Genomic DNA, 21,388 nt, shown 5'->3' with positions numbered 1-21,388 from the left:
CATAAAAAATGAGATATTTTCACCTAGGCTGGCTACTAGATGGACAAAAAGCAAAACCACAAACCAGAAACAAACAAACAAACAAACAAAACTTCAGAATTTGATGTCTTGATGATCTTTAGGGAATGCTTTTGAGTTCTTAAGGGTGTCTGAGCATTCTTTTTCTATGTCTTCTTTTCTCATTTAAGCTGAAGTGCTAGGGCCAACTGATCGAGTCGGACTGACATCTGATGAGAATATATTCTAATTAAGGAGGCTGGAGAGACACTCCACAGACTTTCTACCGAGATCGGTAGCCTGGGTCATCAGAGTGGGAAGAAAGAAATGGTACTTATTCTCAGATACAGTCCATCTGGAATATCTACAGAGGCTGGGGGATTACTAACGGGTCATGGGGAGGGGGTTTAAAGGGAGATGACATAGAATGAACTGGTATTAAGGGTTAAAAGGGAAGGATGGGACAGGAAGGTAAAACTTGGTTTGGGGTGAAAGAGCAGGGTTGAGGAAAGAGTATGGAGAGGGATGAACAGCATCAAAGACCTTTGGAAAGAGACGTATGGACAACTACTACTGTTGAGCTTCAAATATTTTTATTACATGTAATATATATCATATACATAAAAAAGTAAAAATGAAGTGACCCTATAGCAAGGCAACAATGCCTCCAGCAGACACCAGAGGCTAATAAGTTAGACTGTGACACGCAGATTTAAATCGTTAAGCACACCAGCTTTCTCACAGGAAGATAAGCCAGCATGTCAAGGCATTTCACATCAACGATCCACACTTGTAGACTCTAACATACGGCAGAGATGAAAACACTCACCATTTACAGAGTTGTAGAACACCGCTCTTGTGCTTTTCACGCTGCTGGCACTGCCCACAGAGCCTCCAATATCCCACAATTCTATATAGTATGTCTTCTCTTCTGGAGTTCCTTCTTTGTAGTCATGAACCTAATGGATTAATCAAAGCCATCATTAAACCCACCACACAAACTGGTGAGCACCCTCATTTGGTTTAAAGCAATGGCCATCTCTACAGCACCTGCCCTCTGGTTCTTTCTGCTCGTCACCCCCTATTTTCCATGCTTGCCCCTCACTAGACAACTCTAATCTCCCACCCTATTTGACCCTATATTTGAGATGAACATCTGATAATTCTCTTCCACTTTCAAAGCTTTAGTTCCTTCCCACAAAGCACACTGTGGCCCATTCTTCCATTCTCTGTCACTCTATCTTTCTTAGCCGCGTTCATCTGACAAAACTCCCACCCTGGCCAAAGCCTCTTCCTCCTTTATTGTGCCCCCAGAATTCACTTTCCTGAATGCGTAGCTCAGAAAACTACATCCTAGTAGTCTGAGTCCTTTTCAAATTCAAGTGTGCCCTTGGAGTCATCCATCAATTCTGCTGTCCACTTTCTTGTCCTGATAATAATTTCATACTTTTGCTTCTTTTGGAAATTTCCAGTATCTCTTCTCTAGACTCAATAGAGTTAACTTGGTTTCCTAGGCTAGAATAATAACAATAAAAGAACTTCCTCCACCGCTTTTTCTACCTCCTTGAATGTATGCCCATAGGATCACTTTCCTCCTGCTATTACCTTAGGCTGTCTGCGCCCCTCAGGCTAAATCTGAGTCTTCTGTGCAGTAAAAATTTCATCCTGTACAGACGCAGTCACACATTCTTCTCGCTGTCGAGCATGGCATTTCCTCCTTGGCTGGATAATTCTCCACAACATACAAGGGTGCCTTGTCTTCTGCCAGCTACCATGCTGTTTCTCTGCTCCCTCTCCGAGGAAGGTCTCCAAACCATTACCTATTTCCAGCTCTATTTTTCCTCGTTTTTTTTTAATGTAAAAGTTTTATTTTTATTTTTTAAGAATTCAATATATGAGTACTGTGTTTACATTTGCATCCTTCCCTCTCCTGTTCTCCCATCCTTACTGTGTCTGCCCTCCGACCCCACAACTTCTCAAATTCAAGGCTTGAGTTATTGTGTGTGTATGCGTGTGTGTATTCATACAATCTACTTGGTCTATTTAGTGTTCCTGTATGGAGAGTGTGTTTTGGGTTGACTGCTTGGGACTGGCTCTCCTACCATGGGTGCTCCCTTTCTTAGCAGCACTGCTGACCTGTAGCTCTTCCTCCATCCACATTAGCACGGCAACTGGTAGGACGTTTATGTGGGTCTTGTTTAGGTAACAACATTGTTGAGATTTCACGGTGCAGCTTATACACGTAAGTGTCTAACAATTACTATTATCTGGGAGGCACATACCATGAAACACAGGTAGCAGTCAAGAGAACAGCTTGTGTAAGTCAGTTTTCTCCTTCCACAGAGTGAACCAGAGATCCAACTCAGGCCATCAGACTTTGCAGCAAGCACATTTACACGCTGTGCAATCTTACTGGCTCTCACACGCCTTTTCTCGAATGCTTATTTATTTTTATTTTATGTGCCCAAGTGTTTTGCCTCCATGTATGGATGCACATGCCTGGTATCCACAGAGGTCAGAAAAGGGCATCGATCCCCTGGAATCACATCTCTTTAGAGCTCCTTCCTATATGATCTTCACAACATCTTCCTACTGAACCATTTCTGATCAAGGGTGCCCGTTATCTCCACACTGACTTCCCCGGGGCTCTGCAGCCTGTCTTCACGCACTCTCCCCGACAACACCACTCTGGCTCCTCCCATCTCACCGCCTGGTCGCTTCGGTGGTCCTTACTTCTCTCCCTGCTGCTGCTGGAGTATCCTAGCCTATTTCTTCTCTTTCCATTCCTGCTCTCTGGCAATTTGATCTACTCTTACGGTTTTATGTATGTTGATGAATCAAAAGTTTACATAAATCCTGGGGATTTCAGACTACCACATTAACCAGGCTACCTCTAGGAATGTCTAATAGGTACTGCAGAGTTAATTTACCGAAAAAAATATGATATCCTTATTTTTTTCCCAAACCTATTCCTCTACCGGTTTTCACAGTCTTGACAAGAGGCAATCCTTTTGTTGAGATATCTTTGATATTGGAGTCAAAACCTTAGAGTGAACTTTGATTCGTTCCCCACTACAACTGCTCTGTCAGCAAATCCTGGCCCTTTGGTCACCGCCTCAACTATTACCCTTTAGGGAGATGTCCCTGTTTACTTCTTTGCCTGAATTAACTAACACGGTCTCTTAGTTTCCCTACAAGAAGCATTCCCTCACCTATTTGTTTTCCACAAAGTAGTTAGAAGGATTACATTAAAATCCAAGTGAGTCCAATGGCTTTCTCAGTCACAATAAATTTCAAGCTCTCTTTTTATTCCTCATGATCTAGGCTTTTGTTACTTATTTAACTATTTTGGAGCAAATTCTGATATACAATAATCTGATGTATAACGATTCAAGGGTACACAGCAGACTTTTCAAAGGAACTTAGAAATAAATATAGAGAGCCAGGTGGGTTGTACACGTGTAATCTCAGTGTTGGAGAGGTTGAGGCAGGATTATGCATTTGAAATCGGCTTTGGCTTTACTGTGGGACTTTGACTCCCCACACTTCAGTACTCCTTCCCTCTCTTACAATACAGAAAAATATTCACCAAGCTAGCAGAATCAGGTTCTCTGGGGGTGAGACCTAGCATATAAATCTCCAAATGATTCTGCTGTAACTCTCAACTGGAGAACTGCTGATTCTATAGAATGGAGCTATTCTGGTATTGGGCTTATACCTCTGGATTACCATGAACCAGCCTTGGCGTTGCTGAGCCTCTGATGAAAGAGATGTTTTGTGTATCTATAAAGCATCTATTGGCTTTACAATAATAATGATAAAAAAGACAACTTAACTATTTAAAAGATTTCATAAAATCCACTAAACTTTACATATTATACTCAACGGAATGCTTTGTATTTTGCTGTATTCACTTAGTTCTAAATCCTTTGGCCAGGAAAGCGTTTGAGTACATGTGGTACTCTATACATAGTCAACTGACATTAAGAAGATAAGGAACAGACAAAAACAACAAGATAACATGATGACAGCAAAGTCACAAACATTGGGCCTGTTTTAGAGAATGGAAATTAATGTTACATACGGCAATAAAAAGTACTGCTATTTTGGTATATGACATAAAAAGACTGATAACACACGACTACACCAAATCATCAAAACAAAAAAGGTTAAGGCAGTGGTGGTGGTGGTGCATGCCTTTAATCCCAGCACTCTGGAGGCAGAGGCAGGCGGATCTCTGTGAGTTTGAGGTCAGCCTGGTCTACAAGAGCTAGTTCCAGGACAGGCTCCAAAGCTACAGAGAAACCCTGTCTCAAAAAACCAAAAAAGAAAAGAAAAAAACATGGAAATATATGATATATTTTAGAAAGTTTCTAAGCAAAACTATTTAAATAGGGAGCAAGTGATCTGTTATGAAAGAGTTTAGCTACTTCCATAAACCCCTCCTGACCTTGCTTTCCCTCACATCCCAAGCCCGGCCGTGTTAGGTTCTCCTCTATGTTTCTCTAACTCTCTCTGTCTACATCGCTGTCACCTCACTGTCTGCACTGTCTTACTGAACACTCATGTGAGCTTGAGAGAGCAGGGGTCATGTGCCTTTCATCTTTGAATCCCTAGAAAACAGTGCGATGCTTAGAACCTGTTGGCTAAATTAATATCCTTCACGGTTTTAGTATATTTAGTTTGCTTATTAAATTTCTGTTTTGCTTTGTATAGCTATGAAAGGATGTAAACTGGAATAAGAACTTGGTCAAAAAACAAAGATTCCTGAACCATTCCTGACTCTTTTGAGACAGGATCAAAACAAAACTTGTGGGTTTTTTTTTTGTTTTTTTTTTTTTTTTTTTTTTTTTTTTTTTGGTTTTTTGAGAGAGGGTTTCTCTGTAGTTTTGGAGCCTGTCCTGGAACTAGCTCTTGTAGACCAGGCTGACCTCAAACTCACAAAAATCCACCTGCCTCTGCCTCCTGAGTGCTGGGATTAAAGGTGTGCGCCACCACCACCCAGCCAAAACTTATATTTTTATAACACAATTCCTGGTAATGTACTAGCCCGTTAGCCAGAACGCTTTGGGTAGACACACTCGTAAACCACTCCGACGACTTATTGATACTCTCCTCTAATACAAAATACCTTCCCAAACCAAAGTTTTTCTTTTTTTCTTTTTTTGTTCTGGCTGGAGAGACAGCCGTGGGTGCTGGGAACCGAACTCTTATATTTTTGGTTGTGAGCCTAGCCTTTAATGGCTGAGCCATCTCTCCAGCCCCCAAACCAAAGTTTTTCAAAATCCCTTCTAGAATTAGAAGAGGTGTCTCTCTTCAGTCCCCATTTGCTTAATTAATACTCAACTAAATGAATCCAAGTGCAATGAGTCCTAAGAATTTAAACTGTAGGTTACAAGAAAGTTAACGCTATGCTAAGCGCGGCTCCTGACACAGGAAGCGACATCTGCTGTTATACTGAGTCTAACACGACAGGCAGGGTAACACCTAGCTGTAAGAAGCTTTTTAAAAATGTATGTAAACCAAGTCATCAAGGATCTGATACTTCTTTTATGGTAATGCAGGTGGGCTTTCTCAACAGGAAGCAGGGCCATATGGGAATCAACAAGGAACACCACTCCTCAGCGCCACGCCCCCTCAGGTGTCTCTTGAGCCACACAGCACGATTACACGTGGGCACCGCTCCCTGGAGTGCTTCAGTGTAACTTTTAAAGAGAAATAAATTCAGTAAAGGAAATGATACACATCAAGAGAGATAAGCTGCTAACAAGTCCAATTTAGTAACCGTGCCTATAGAATTACTTCTAGAAGAAAAGGAACATTAGGAATTCTTAGGAGAGTGTTGGGAGAAAAAGAGAAGAGAAACAGAGCCACTAAGACATGCCACTGGTGTCGGTTGAATTAATGAGATAGAGGCTACTGCCAATTGCTCTTTTTTCTAGTGACTTCTTAGTTGCCTTCAGTCAAGCTCAATTCCTCTATGTAAAAAAGATCTTCCCCTCTGTCCTATAACCATTCTTCCCTTTCTTCTAGCTCCAACCTGCATGAAAGACTGATTTAAGCCTGTGTCTATTTCCTGGCTGCTCAGGCACTCCATTTGGTTTGTGCCAGTTGAATGTAATCACACGTCCAAAGGTTAGTGCTAACCTCCCGGTGATTGTTTTTTCTTTCCTCTTTGTATCTCCGCCATTTTATAGTAAGGACAACGCTGCTCCTTTCAGGACTTGCCGTGTTTGCTCATGTAGTTGGCCATCCTTTTAGCTATATTCTATGTTGATCAACTTTTCTATGACCCCCTTTTAGGAACTTCAACTCTTTAAATGCACCCGAAGGTTTCCCTGTATTTCTTTTGAACTCATTGGCTGTCATGATTTGGGTGATTTCTACACACATGACTGCAATTCTGAATTATCTCCTTCAGCACCTCATTAGCATATGCTTTCTGATCAGCTTCAGTTCGACAGCTCATAGCTGCACCCTTCACCATGTTTAGAACTGAATTCTTACAATGTCCTTCTCTCTTTCCTATGAGATAAGCCTGTGGGAGGAGGGTTAAGTCTGTCTGCCCAATAACTTGGCCCCCAATCACCAGCATCTTCCGCACACCGCTCACCACTTTCTCTCTGGCTGTCATCACCTTGTTCCCTAGTGCTGTCCTGAGGTTCTGTCTTCAGCGATGCGCATGTGCAGGGCTAACTGCTGAAAGCACCTAGCTACCAAACCATCAAGATATGGTTTGTTCACCCGCTGAGCTAATTTTTTTATTTTACTAAATTCAAATTTGTTGCCACATGAAGCTGGTTGCTATCACATTGGGTTTTATAGGAATACTTATTGCCTTACATTGTTTTGGAATAAGAGGCAGTAAGGTTCTTGATTAAGAATGCAGGCTTCTGGATCAGGCTGTCTGGACTTGAGTTCCAATTCTGTCACTTGCTAGCAACACAACCTTGACAAATCACACAATGCCTCTGTGTCTCAATCGTTTCCTGTGCTGAACGTGGCACCAACAAACGATACCCATCTCACAGAGCTGGTGTGGAAATCGATGAACTACTATGTACATGGGTTCCTAACCCAAGAAAACACTAAAGAAGTGTTAGCTATCATTAGTGTTGTCATTTTAAAGACTACTAGACAGACACCTTATCCCTCCAAGTAAATCCACTTCATATCCCTAGTGAGGATAAAAACTACGCTTCTTATTTTTCCCCAGTGCCTGCACATTGTTTCGTTACCCAAAGAGAAATTCAATAAGTATTGATTGTATGCAGTGTACAAGTTAGAGAGTTAAAATCCCATTAAAGTGAACTAGAAATGACAAATCAATTTCCTTATTTATAATCTGTGAAAAGATTAAGCTCTAAACATCTTGTTGTCATTATTAGGAGTAGCCATGCGCTCATCAGTCCATTAGATTCGAAGTAACAAAGTCGGCAGCCAGGAGTGAGTGAAGAATACCACAAAATAAAACGCCTGCTCAATTCAGTTATGGCCTCTGCCCCGGAGAAAAGGGCCCACATGGTCAGTTATAATTACTGAGTAAATGCATTGACTGCACGCAACACTGCAAACAATCACACCATCACCTCCACCCTCTCTATTCTTAGCTGCCTCTTACCACATCTGAAGTGAGTTAAATGGGAGCAACTGTGTCTAGGAGTTCTGGAGAGTGGGCCCAGGAATCTACTTTAGCCCTAGAGAGCCCCCTCTTGCAGGCTCAATAACATAGACACTGTGACTGAACTACAAAAGCTGCTTCAGGAATCTCTGTTCTCCTAAGGCATTTATAAGGCCTTCATACAATTTAATCATTTTCCTACAGGGAACAACTGTTCATATTACTATAATAGTGGTGATTTACGTTTCCATGACAACTTTAGGTTATCCTTTCCGAATGCCTTTACTCACGTCACCACTCCAGAGATATGCGCTCCTCTCGGAGAAAGAAGACAGAGATGGAGAGGGAGCAGTGACACGAGCTAGGCCCCCTTCGGCCCCATATGCCTTGTTCTTCAACATAATTCAGGTCAGACTGGCTTTGAGGGAACCACCAGCACAGCGCTCATCCCAGGGAGACCAGCTGCACCACAGTGAGCGCTGGCCACCATGGCTTTCCCTTTCCTTTTCTTGTTTGTTTATTCCTCTCTCATACAATACATCCCGCCTGCAGCCTCCCCGCCTCCAGTTATCCCTCACTTCACCTCTCCCCAGTCCACTGCTCTTCAGTTTCCTCAGAAAAGAGCAGGCCTCCCGGGGACAGGTCCTCTGCACACACATTGTGGTTGTTTAGCCTGTTCTTGTGGCCCTTTCCCTCCTACTAGCTTTGACTACAGTTTCCTTGTGAGCAGTTCCATGCCATCTAGAGTTCTTAGAAGTAGTAATGGATTAAACAACAACAACAAGAAACAACCCTGTGGTCCAGCAGGAAACTCTTGACTTGGTAATTCCCAAAGTAGAGATTTCCTCAGGGAATTGCTGTCACTTCAGTAAGTGAGATCTTTGAGAATTAGCTAGTTTAGCTGCCTGCTCTCCAGGACTTACACAGATCATTAGCTACAGAAATGATCAGACCCCCTTTCACACAGAGGGCCGACGGAGGTGAGGTTTGTCTTGGAGTCTTTGCTGCCAGATGCATTCAGGACATTCATATACTTGTTTTCCTCATTGAACACACATGGGGGAGGGGCTTTGTTGGAACTCTTTCATTCTTGTCCTCAAACTACTTATCATTTGGCCTCAATAATTTCCTTCCTCCAAGAATTTCTGCCCGGTGTGGTGGTGCATGCCTTTAATCCCAACACTAGGGAGGCAGAGGAAGGAGGATCTCTGAGTTGGAGGTCAACCTGGTCTACAGAGCTAATTCCAAGACAGTTAGGGCTATTACACAGAGAAATCCAGTCTCACAAAAAATAAATAAATAAATAAATAAATAAATAAATAAATAAATTCTACTTTCCCTATGGAGTCTTACCCCATGATTACAAAAGTAGCTATCTATACCTCGAAGATGCAGCTTTGCACGCCCTTTCAGATGCTGCTTCTTCTTCAGCACCCTTGTTTTTGGTGCTGAAAAATATGAAATGCCTTGCTTATCCCCATGGCTCCTTTCGGTTACTCTAGCATACCTAAACATACCTAGTGTTTAGAGTCTGGGCCATTGGTTACACTACGTTCTCTCTGTTCTCACTGTCCGTCCTTAGCAGTTTCTGTGGTTTCTGTGAGCATCCAGACTGACGACCTGTACGTTCATCTGGAAAATTGATTCAGTATGCTATTTATCTCTACTTAATCACCTTAGATGTTTCTTAAAATGCAGATTCCTCGGTGCCATGTATATTAATTAGAATATTTGGAGCAAGAACCATAAACCAAATTAAAGGACAAAATCTATCTGACTGACCATTAAAAACCTTTGTCTATACCTACTCAATAGGAGACACAGTAGAAAGACGTGGTATGTAAACAGTGAAGTGAAAGCTGGAAATGAGATACATCGCAGAAACATGACAAGTATCAACTATTGCAGGATCCGAGAAGATACACTTCAAGGCACAATACATTGGCAGACAGAAAAGGGACATATTGCAGTGATAAAATGTTAAATCCAGGGACCAGTAAGACTGCACAGTGGGTAAAAGTGTTTGCTGTATAGGCCTGAAAACCTGAATTCAATCCCAGGAAACCCTTCAAGCAATTTAAACAGTCTCAAACTGGTATATAATCTCCAAACAGGCAGAACTAAACAAGAAGACAAATTTACATACACAGTGAAAGTTATCACATTGGCTCCTTGTAAATAATCAAACAGATAAGAAATCCAGCAGAGATAATTAACAAAATGCTCAACAAGCTTGACCTCGAGACAGAACATTGCATACAACAATAGCAAAATATGCATATATGCAGTTTTTCTGTCTTAGATATGAGACACCTAACAATTATTTAACAAAGTTGGCCATAAAACAAGACCTGAAGCAAATCTCAGTCATTTTTAAAGGCTGAAATTACATAGTATATATTCTCTGAGCACAGCGAAAATCAGCTAGAAACCAGTAATTATAAGATCATCAACACTGTCAAATGTTTGGAAATTAAGAAGCACATTTCAAATAACAAATGAGCCAGAGGAGAGATCACAATGGAAACTAGACAATGTTTTGAACTGAATGATAACGAGGCAGCTAAAGCTGTGTTTAGACAGAAATTTCCGTGCCTCAGAGCTCTCTGGAAGAAGCCTGAAAGAAATCAATGAAGCAACTACTCATTTCAGGGAGCCTTAATAAGAGAGCAAATTAAACCCAGAGGTGTGGACACCACAGTGAAATTCCAAACAAACACAGGGATGGGGAGACTGCTCAGCTGGTGAAATCCTTGATGGGCAGGCATAAAGGCCTGAGTCCCAAGCCCTAGTACCCATGTTCTAAAAATGCTGGGTGTGGTAGCAGGTTCTCATAATCCTAAAGCTGGGACGGCAGAACCTGGTGAATTCCTGGGGCTTGCTGGACACACAGCCTGGCCCGCTTGCTGAGCGCCAATCTCTGATGAGACTGTCTCAAAAAACAAGATGGGTGGTTCCTGAGGAACTACACCCAAGGTTAACTTCTAGCTTCCGCAGGCATCCACACCCATTTGTACATGCACCTGCACACGTGTGCACACATACCATCTCCCAAGAAAACCTCAAACCATGTAGAAAAATGACAAAACGGAAACTTGTCTTTGCTAGACCACTGGCAAAACTTATAAAGAAAAGAGCACCCAGACTGGCAACATCATTCACAGAGTAAGGGGCTTGCCTCCAACCCCAACAACCTGCATTCTATCCCTGGACCTCATATGGTAGAAGAAGAAAACATTCCTGCAAGTGGTCCTCTGTCCCCCACATACGCGACATACTACACACACCTCCCATATGTAAATACACATTTTTAAAAGAAAAAGTATAGATTACTCATACCAGAATTTTTGAAAATAGAAAATCACCTATAGAATTTGCAGCAATGATTGCATTAGTAGTCCATTGTCTTATTGAAAGAAACTAGATAGAGAAACAATGTGCAATGTTTAACAATTTGCTTGATATGAACAAATTCTTTTTCAAACACAAATCTCCAAAAATTGACAAGGGAAGAAATGCAATCATTTTCTTGTTTTCTCTACTGAATTTAAGCCCTTCCCACACAGAAAAATCACAGTTAGTTTCCCTTGTAAATTCAAAGGTAAATAGCACCAGTCTTACAAAGTCTTTCTGAAGAACAGGTTGACACAGTATCAAAACTCCATAATGAAATTAGAAAAAAGTAAATAGACTAAAACTTCTCATGAATTTAGGTGCAAATATTTGAAAAACATAATAGTTAACTGAGTCTAGATACTAGAAAACTGGTCTAGACTAACATGTCAAGACAAGTTTGGAGAAGGCAGGGCTGGAGAGGTGGTTCAGAGGTTAAAGGCTCACGGATGCTTTTCCAGAGGATCTGGGTTCGGTTCTCAGCACTCCCCGCCCCCCAACAGCTGACAGCAGCCTGTAACTCTAGTTCCAGAGGATCCGACACCCTCTTCTGGCCTCTGAGGGCACTGCAAACGTGGTACACAGCTACAACATACAGGTAAAACACCTGTACAGATAAGAACAAAGGTAAAGGCACACGGTAGAGGTGGTGGTGGTTTGGATTTAGTTCAGGATGGTAAAATGTGTTCAGTGTTTAAAAATTAATAAGCAGAATAAAGCAGGAAAATAATGATCATTATGAAGACAGAATGAATAAAATTTAATAACAGTCAAGATAAAACTCATCAATCAACGAGTACAAGGAACTTTTAAAATAATGTATATGTACAAAAAGTTCTCTGTCTAGGCTGGGGATGGAGCTCAGTGGCAGAGTGCTTGATGGTGCGCACAAAGCTCTAGCACCACACACCAACATAACTCCTGGGCAAACACTGGACGGGACGGGATTGGGAATAGAACAAAGCTAGTGACCACAGGAATGGCTATTCTAAAATGTGCTGGACTTCAGCCACTCTAGTAAGACAGAGGGGAAATGCACAAGATAAAAGATATATGAGCCTACCTGGCACTGGGTGGGGACAGGCATAAAGGGTGGGCAGAGGGTAAAAGGAGAGGCAGAAAACTGTGCAAAGGTCAGGAACTATGTAATTTTCTTCTCTCCGATAAATAATATAACTAGGCCTCAGGAGGTATATTATTTAGTTTAGGTAACTCTTTAAGTAGAAAAGGCAATTGATCCAGGATCTAAGTTTCTTTTCAATATGCTATGATCTTTCTTTGGAAGGAAGTTAGAAAAATCTAAAGAAAATTTTGTCCAGAATATGTTACTGGGTCTCCCAAACCTAGACAAAATTGCTACTGAATTCATTACCGAGAACCTGGTTTGCTTACATAGCTAAGAATATAAGAACATTTTAGGCTGAAATGAGTATAGTCCTTTTCTACTCTGAATTCAAAGAAATGTTACAAAAATATTTTGAGGGGGAAAAAGAGGAGAAGGAAAGAGAGTGAACACAAACTAATGATCGTGAAAGAAAGGGAGGGATATTTGCAGATGCTGGCGATGAAGGAAACCCTTAAAACTAAAGACGAGGGGAATGACCCAGACTCAGACACGATTAAGGACTAGTGCCTGGGGTGTTAGTGGGGATCCAGGAATGGCAGACTCGTTTTCCAGCTTTTAAGGAAAAAGTATGTGTGCGTGAGCGGTAAGGAATAGATTGCCACCTCCATCTTGTGAACCGCGGACAAGCTCCTCAGTCAGCGGAGGAGGCAGATGAAAGAACGATCCACAGAGTAGGGACCCTGTCAGGGACTGTAGGTGGGCGGCCATCGAACAGAGACAAGATATGCATGAAATGGAAACCTCAGGCCTGTGTCACATCAAGTGTGTGGGAAATCCATGATATTTAGGTGGCACAGGAACTCTGAGATAGAAATTCTGAGCACCACTGAACTTGCTAGGTCCCCGACAACAGCAGAAACAAAACAAAACAAGGATACTCGCACAACATAGCATACAGGGCTTCCCTGACAAGGTGTGGGAGTTTTTTGTTTCTGGTTTTTTTTTTCAAAGAAAAATATGAACATGGAACTGGAAAAATGGCTCAGTGATTAACAGCACTGACTGCTCTTTTGGAGGACCTGGGATTCATTCCCAGCACCCACATGGCAGCTCACAACTGTTTGTAACAACAGTCCTAGGACATACAATGTCTTCTTCTGGCCTTTGTAGGCACTGCACACATGTGGTACATAGATGCACATTCGGGCAAACACTGATGTACATAAACAAGGAAAAAGTTCTAGAAGTAGAACATTTTCCAAGAATTGTAAATAATCGGGGACCTCCGAGTGCCAGCCTCAGTGTCCCCTTCAGGGCTCAGAGAAGACTCCCAGCAAGCGCAGGGCTCCTCTGAGGGTGAAATGAACTCTCACTACATGCTTTTCAGCATCCGTTTCTTTATTCCTCTCCTGCTGCTCTCCCTCTCTTCTGTAAAGTTTCCAGTTTATATACACACACAAAACCAAGGCAATTCTCTGGGCGTGGACATCCCTTTATCACTGAAGGTCCCAATGTGATCTGTATGAATGACCCCTTTCCTGACTGCATGTCCTGCCAAAGGGAAGAGGGCTGCAGAGAGGTGGTTTCTAATGTATCTCAGAGAAGGAAGTCGAGATTAGACTGTGGGAACCAAGGCTATTGACTGCGTGACTAAACTTCCCACTGGAGGTCCCACAGAGTGTGTGGGGGATGAGCCAATAAACCAGTATATGGGAGAGAGTTGTGCGTACTTGTCCATACTCTGCTGAATCTTGCACCAGGGGAGAGTGCTTCCACTTCACAAGAGATCCACTGTGAGAATTGGTCGATAAGCAAAAGGCAGGCCCAGCGCCTTGCGGACTGGGTTTGCCTCCATCAGAAAGTGTTCGTTCTGGTGGGTCAGCCTTCTGCTATGCATCTGAAAGCTCACTTCATGAGTCCTGTGGCCCGTAGCAACACATCATACAAGACATATTGCTGTAAAGTAGGATAACACATACAGCATGTAGAATGTTCACCTCACCCTAGAAGATGCTATAATCCAAAATGAAACTACAAAATGACTATGTGGAAAATAAGTTAATTAAAAAAGAAAATCCACAATGAAAAATAAGATTTTAAAAAAACTTGACATTTAAAAATGAATAGACACTTTGAGAAGTTATAAATTTTATTACTTGAAAAACAGAATATATATATCAACATTATATTATGCATAATTGAGAGATGTTTAGTAAACTGGAAGGGAGAGATGAATGTAACTTCCAGAAGGCAGCTAGGAAAAATGTAAACAAAAAAAAGGATATATGGGAATGAGGTTCAAAGACATAAACAGCAAATCCACTAGAAACTCAAAAGGAAGGAAAGGAGGAAGAAGAGAGACAATCAGAGAGGGTGTCTGCCGAGAAATGAAAACAAGAGCACTGCAGCCTCTGAGCAGGGAGACGAATGTGGCTGAGGCAGGCCAAGCTGGAGGGTAGGTGAGCATCACTGCAAAACACTAGACAAGAAGAATCTTCGGAGAGCAGCTGGAGAAAACAAATTCCCTTAAGAAGGAATGATAATCAATTGGATAAAGATTTTTAATCAACATGTCAGGACCTACACCATAGCTCCAAGGAACAGAAGAAAATAGCTAGTAATTTAACTACTACTTTTTATTTGGTATTATTACTGTGTGTGTTTGTGGGGGTGCATGTGACAGGATGCACATGTGAACCCCAGAGAACAGCTTGCCGGAGTCAGCTCTCTCCTTCCACCCTGTGAGTTGGTGGGAACTGAACTCGGGTCCGTAGCCTTGATGGCAAAGGCCTTAGCCTGCCCCATATTTGTTCTTAATTCAGTGGTAAGAAGACGCGCCAACAGTTGACAGACTTGCTCAGAACTAGGCATTAACACTTAATTCAGGGGAAACGCCACTGAACACCTAAGTGTGACACAAAGCAGACCATCTATACGAGGTCCTGCAAGTGTTTGCCCTGACACTGCACTCCTAGGCATAAGTTGGCAGTCTTAGAGCTTAGGGCTTAGGGAGAATAGCAACTGGATTCTCAAACTATAGTGATTAACATAAAAGCCTGTACAAGCAGACCACTGGGTTCATGTGTTGAGTTAGCTTTTTGAGTTGAAGAAATTTGGTTGTTTTTTACTTTCTCAAGACTTAACAGTAAATAAGGAATGACAGTAAAGTACTAATGCACGGTAGGCTCTGAATCAACCCCAGTTATTATTATTACTTAATCTTAACTAAGTCCTGTAATTTAAATGTGATTTGAAGGACAGGTTTAATATATCTAGTGAAAAACAGAAACGAGAACACATACTCTGATATCCACCGAGCAGCCCACAGTCCATGACGGATTTCCCAGCACTTGACTGTGGCACAGAAGATGGACAAGTGACGATTTCCCAACACCTGTGGAAGATAAACGGTGTCTGTGAGTGGGGTACGGAGCCCTATGGGACATCTATACCACTGCCTGTAATATACCACTGCCTGTAGGCCGGGGAATAGCTCACAAAATTATTTCAATTCCGTCAGTGACAGGACTCATGATGTCATGATTCCACATGCAAAGAACCTTAGTTCTCACACATTGGTTTTTACAAAGCAGCTAACCACTTTGTTCTAGATTTATCATTTGGATGATAATAATAATAATAATAATAATAATAATATAATAATAATAATCCTACTCTCTTTTCTTCACCATTGCCTTTTATTTTGAAGCAGTATTTTATCTCTTTCTAGATCTCTTGTGCTCAGACAATCTCGTTACTAACACTAAAGGACATCTCTTGAAGATTTAGGTTGAGGAAAGAAATGAACCATCTATTTACATCCTGTGTAGAGTCACTCATTCATTTAATTGGCTACGAATTGATAATTGTATCAAAAATTCAGGAAGTCTCTCTGGGTTCAATATTATATACGGGTCTATAATTCATGTTTACTTTTTTATTATGAAACCTGTATTCCCAACAACTGAGAAAGTATAAAAAGAAAAAAAAATCACCTTAGACCACTACCGCCAACCATAAGGAGTTTTCTTTTTTCTTTTTTTAGTTTTTCGAGACAGGGCTTCTCTGTAGCTTTGGAGCCTGTCCTGGAACTACCCCTTGTAGACCAGGCTGCCTGAAACTCACAGAGATACACCTGCCTTTCCCTTCTGAGTGCTGGGATTAAAGGCATGCACCACCACCGCCTGGTCATAAGGGGACCATGTTGTGACCATAAACATAGTGTACTTAAAAACAACACAAACTGGCTGAGGTTCAGTGCTTGCCTTCCAAGCTTGAGAACCACAGTTGCATCCACTGATTCTACACTAGCCAGTGCTACATAGTGGGACCATGTCTCAAACACCCCCTCCTCCCGCCCAAAAACACTGACAAGGCAAGGCGGAAGAGATGGAGAGATGGTTCCTCCATCAAGAGCCTTTGTGGCTTTTGCAGAGGAGACTTGGGTTCAATTCTAAGCTTTGTGGAAAATAATTAAAAATCCACAGTGATCTACATTATGATCATGTTTGCAAATCATTTTTTTCCCGTTCTTACAAATTTTCTACTGATATGCTCTGCTCATTTAACTAATAATGGGTTTTAGCACTACTAACTTCTATGACCTTTTGTGTCATACTGTGATACTGGGTATTGAGTACAAGTTCTTGCATGTGTTTAAGATTGGAGGACACACAAAATCAGTTTTGTAATTAAACTTACTGCATAGTGCCTGGCATCTACAGTCTTTGGGTATATTGTTGATTTTGGGCTTTCATATAGGTTTGTGTTGGAGGCATACCTGCTGTGGGACAATGATCTGTACCCTGTCACTTATATTTTAAATAAATGCTGATTGTCCAGGAGCCAGGCAGGAAGTACTGGTGGGGCGACCAGGCAGGAAGTAGAGGTGGAACAACGGGAATTCCAGGAAGAGGAAAGTTCTTTCTGCAGTTGTGGCCCAGCCTCAGGAAGCAAGATGTGACTGTCTTGCTGAAAAAGGTACTGAACCACGTGGCTAACACAGACAAGAATTAAGGGCTAATATAAGTTATAAGAGTTAATAAGAAGCCTGAGCTAATGTGTCAATTAATTTATAACTAATGTAGACCTCTCTGTGTGATTCTTTGGGACTGAATGACTGCAGAACTGGGCAGGACAGAAAAACTCAAGACAACAGAATGGTGTCCAGTGTGTGGACAGCTGCATCCACATAAAGCCTGAAAGAGGTTGGGAAGTAATTCTAGACATAAAATAATAGAGTTAAGCATGGCTTATTGATAGCAGCACTTTCTTAGATGGGCTCTGCTTGCTAGAGGCAAGCACTCTCATTTAAGAGAGGCTTCCTGACTCAGCTTTAGTTGTAAAACCTTGCAGCTCTTTTAAGAGGTCCTGCTATGAAACACTTAAATGATGTTGATGAAAAGCTGACTGCATGCTTTTTGGTTTTCAGCTGTAGCAGAAAAAAAAAGCCATGCCGTTTTAAAATGCCAGTTTTCTGGGCCATCCTGCCAATGCAAACTCTGACTCTTTCAGGCAGGAGGTCTAGCTACAGAGCATTTGAGTATGGTTTGTGAGTAGGCTGCTACAGCTTGCTTGCTGGTAGGGACCTTGAAATGCCATAAAGTTGTGGCAATAAATATGGCTACAGACAGTACCTCCAGTACCTCTGTCATGAGGCTGGAATCTCAGAAAGCTAAGGAATGGGCTGGATCCAGCCATCAAAACCATGGCTTTAATCCTAGCAATATTGCTTAGCAAACTAAAGACTCATGTGGTCAGAAAAAGAGAGGTATACAGTAAAGAGAGATTCAAAAACGAAGAAAACCTCTAAATGGTTTACAGTGTGTTAAAAATATATGCAGGATTGGGAGAGGAAAGAAAAAGGTTAAAGTCCTTAAAATAAAAAAAGAGAGTATTTAAGGTGTGGTGGCACACACCTTTAATCCCAATATTTGGGAGGCAGAGGCAGGCAGACCTCTGTGAGTTCAAGGACACCCTGGTTTACAGAGTGAGTTCCAGGACAAAGGTACACAGAGTAACCCTGTCTCAAAAAGCCAAAAAATAAAAAATAAAATAAAAATAAAAGAAATAGAGGTTAAAATAAAGCCATGTAAAGATGAAAAATACACAGAAAGTCTGGATACTATATGTTATTATGTTCTCTTTGAATTGTTTGAAGGCCGAGGAAGGTGCAACAGCTGCTAAAAGACATTTAAATATAAATGCTGCTGGATTAATAAAACATAAATATTTTGTAAATGCCTTGTCTTCAAAATTGAAGCCAAAAGATATGCTACTTTGTAGAAGAGGTTTTGCCTTTGTTTCCACAAGAAATGAGAGGCTGTGGATTCATTCCAATTTAAGAAAAATCAGGTTTGATCAAGGAAGACCGCCCCCCCCCCCCCGAAATCTCCAATAGAAGCGGATAGCCCAGATGTCTGAGTTCTACATCCAGAACATATTCAAGACTGCTGCCTGAGATGATCAAGCCTCACGGGATACTCCAGTCATAACTTGATGATAATTCTAAATTTCCTTTAGGTCCCCATAAGATTATCAGTGCCCCCCAACTAGCAGGAAGTAGCCTGTAAAACTATTCTCACATTCCCAAAAAATGGACTATAAATATTCTCCTTTGCTTAGAATGTTGGTTACAAGTTGTTATGGATAATGGTCAGGAGAAAAGCTAAACAAACAATATTACATTCAGAGTTCTTTTTTTTTAAAAGGGGGGAAGTGCTGTAGGACAATGGTTTGTACACTGTCACTTATATTTTAAATATGTGCTGATTGTCCAGTAGCCAGGCAGGAAGTATAGGTGGGGCGACCAGGCAGGAAGTAGAGGTGGGACAACAAGAATTCTAGGAAGAGGAAAGTTCTTTCTGCAGTTGTGGCCCAGCCTCAGGAAGCAAGATGTGACTGTCTTGCCAAAAAAGGTACCGGGCCACATGGCTAACACAAACAAAAATTATGGGCTAATATAAGTTATAAGAATTAATAAGAAGCCTGAGCTAATGGGCCAATCAATTTATAACTAATGTAGACCTCTCTGTGTGATTCTTTGGGACTGAGTGACTGTAGGAGGACCAGGCAGGACAGAAACCTCAGACAACGCACACCTAGGGCTTTAGTTATCTATCATCTTGATATATGCTTGAGCCCAAAGTTGGCTTAACTGTATGAGGATAAGCATCTCCATGTATTTATATTACATAGTTTATTTAGCTCTCCATGAACTAAATGCTTTGGGTGGTAGCTAAAAGAAAACGAAGCTCTCAACAGTAAGAACAGATGACATCCTGGGAATAGCGAGTGGTTAACTAATTATTTAAGAACTTTGAAACGTTAACATCAATCTATAAACAGATGTCCTTTCACCCACAGATAAATGTAGTCCTCACCGAGGGGTGTCACATTGAAGGAAACATGAAGGAAACGTCACATGGCAGCAGACAGAAACCATTACAGAAAACCACAACCAAGCAGAATGCAGAATGCAGAGCTGTGGAACCCAGTCCCAGTGGATACATCTACAAAACACTCCCGCGCCATAATAATGTTCAGAGAACAGGACGGAAGAAGGGGTGGAATGACTGTAAGAGCCGGAGGATTGGGGAGTGTGCTGTGAGATTGTGACTCCTAGTGATCTCAGAAGCTACACCCATGAAGTCCAGTCAATATGAGTGCCCAAACACGAGCTGAACAAGAATGACACCAACAAACACACCACACTGGACAGGGAAAAAAACCCACGAGGCCTCACCCCTACACCAAGAACTACAGACAAGGGTAAAGCTGGGAATGGGAGAGGTGGTCCTCCCCAGGAAAGGACACACCAGCTATTTGTCCAGTACCAAACACATAGAAACTAGTAGCATGATTAGGACATAACAGGTTATAGTTAGGAATATACATGTATATGCAAATACTGATATGCGGGCAATAATAGTTAATGAAAAAAAAGAGGCCATAAATTTGAATAAAAGCAGGAGGGGTAAATTTAAAGGTTTAGAGGAAAGAAAAGGTAGGAAGAAACGTTCTAATTAAATTATAATCTCAAAAGTAAAAAATTATAAAAAGCTGAAATGTTAAAAAAAATGGGGGAGGGCCAGGCTGTGGTGGCGCACACCTTTAATTCCAGCACTCGGGAGGCAGAGGCAGGCGGATCCCTGTGAGTTCGAGGCCAAGCTGGTCTACAAGAGCTAGTTCCAGGACAGGCACCAAAAACTATGGAGAAACCCTGTCTCGAAAATCCAAAAAAAAAAAAAAAAAAAAAAAAATGGGGGAGGGTTAAGACTGATTTTAGACTTAGAATTAAATAGGTCAGCTATTTGGGATATATGTCCTCTCTACTCTCAAGCATCCAGTAAATGTCTGTTTAGAGTACCAACATTTAAAAGCGTATCTATAAAATGCATGGCTGGGGTGCATTCAAGTTCTTGAGAGCTGGAAATGGGAAAGAGACAAGTTATGAGGCAGGAGGAGAAAATATAGACTTTAATAGTAATTATAAAATGGTCAGGTTATAAAAACGATTTTGACACTAAATTAAAGTGTATTTAGCATTAAGCTGCTTCATAGTGTGACCCTTATCAGATTTTTTTATTTTGTACATCTCAAAACCTCATAGGTATTCGACTATCAGATGAGAACAAGGAAGTGAAAAAGGAAATCATGACTACCATTTAAGATCACATTGCATGCTACAGTTTACGACTTTGGGTTCGTACTAGTTAGCTTCACTTTTATCATCTGTAGAATGGAGTTACAAGGTCTGATTTTAGAATTAAAGATATTAATACGTGTCAGAGTATTCTTAGTGTATATTCGACTTAATGAACAAAGTCTCCTGAAAGGGCGGTTATATCAACTTTTGTCTGCCTAACAAGAGCAATATAGGAATTGACAACATAACCCTCGGCCAGGGTCGCCTGGGAGACGGACGTGATGAAAACCAAAAGCAGAGAAAGACCCGGGCTCCGCGCCCCCCACCTCCCGACACGCTACCACGTCGTCTAAAGGAGCAAAGTCCTCTGGGAAGTGTAGTTTTAAGGTCTTGGAAAGGATTTCAGCCATGAACCCAAACGCTAGGAAGTTGGGGGTAAAGCAGCGAAGAGTCGGGAGTATCCGGTAGCTAGGGCGTATCGGGAGTTCCAGACGTGGGCTAAGCGGCTCACCTGAGTCTCCCAACACCAGAACCTTCACTCGATCCAGGGACGCCATCTTGCCACGATTTCCTTGAGGTTAACGCCCATTCCTGGATTCCCAGCCAATCAGATCAGGGTTTGAGGGCAGGGCTTACCATCTCATTGGTCGGTCAGAGCATGAGT

General features: G+C 41.6%; 1 protein-coding gene across 1 annotated transcript in view; it reads right to left on the bottom strand.

The window, feature by feature from the left end:
* The window catches only part of Rabl3 (RAB, member of RAS oncogene family like 3), a 35,125-nt gene extending 13,747 nt beyond the window's left edge, over positions 1–21,378 (bottom strand). Inside the window, exons 1-3 of the mRNA XM_048422982.3 lie at positions 21,236–21,378; positions 15,380–15,471; positions 827–956 (exon numbers count right to left, since the gene is read on the bottom strand). Of these exons, the coding sequence (XP_048278939.1) occupies positions 827–956; positions 15,380–15,471; positions 21,236–21,281 (268 nt within the window). The 5' untranslated portion in view covers positions 21,282–21,378. The remainder of the gene's footprint in view (positions 1–826; positions 957–15,379; positions 15,472–21,235) is intronic.
* Between the last annotated feature and the right edge of the window lie 10 nt (positions 21,379–21,388).

This window comes from Myodes glareolus, chromosome 2, assembly GCF_982192425.1.
Source record: "Myodes glareolus chromosome 2, mMyoGla1.1, whole genome shotgun sequence".
Classification (NCBI taxonomy): domain Eukaryota; kingdom Metazoa; phylum Chordata; class Mammalia; order Rodentia; family Cricetidae; genus Myodes; species Myodes glareolus.
The sequence above is the reverse complement of the archived record's forward strand: the minus strand, read 5'-3'. Positions and strand labels throughout refer to the sequence as shown.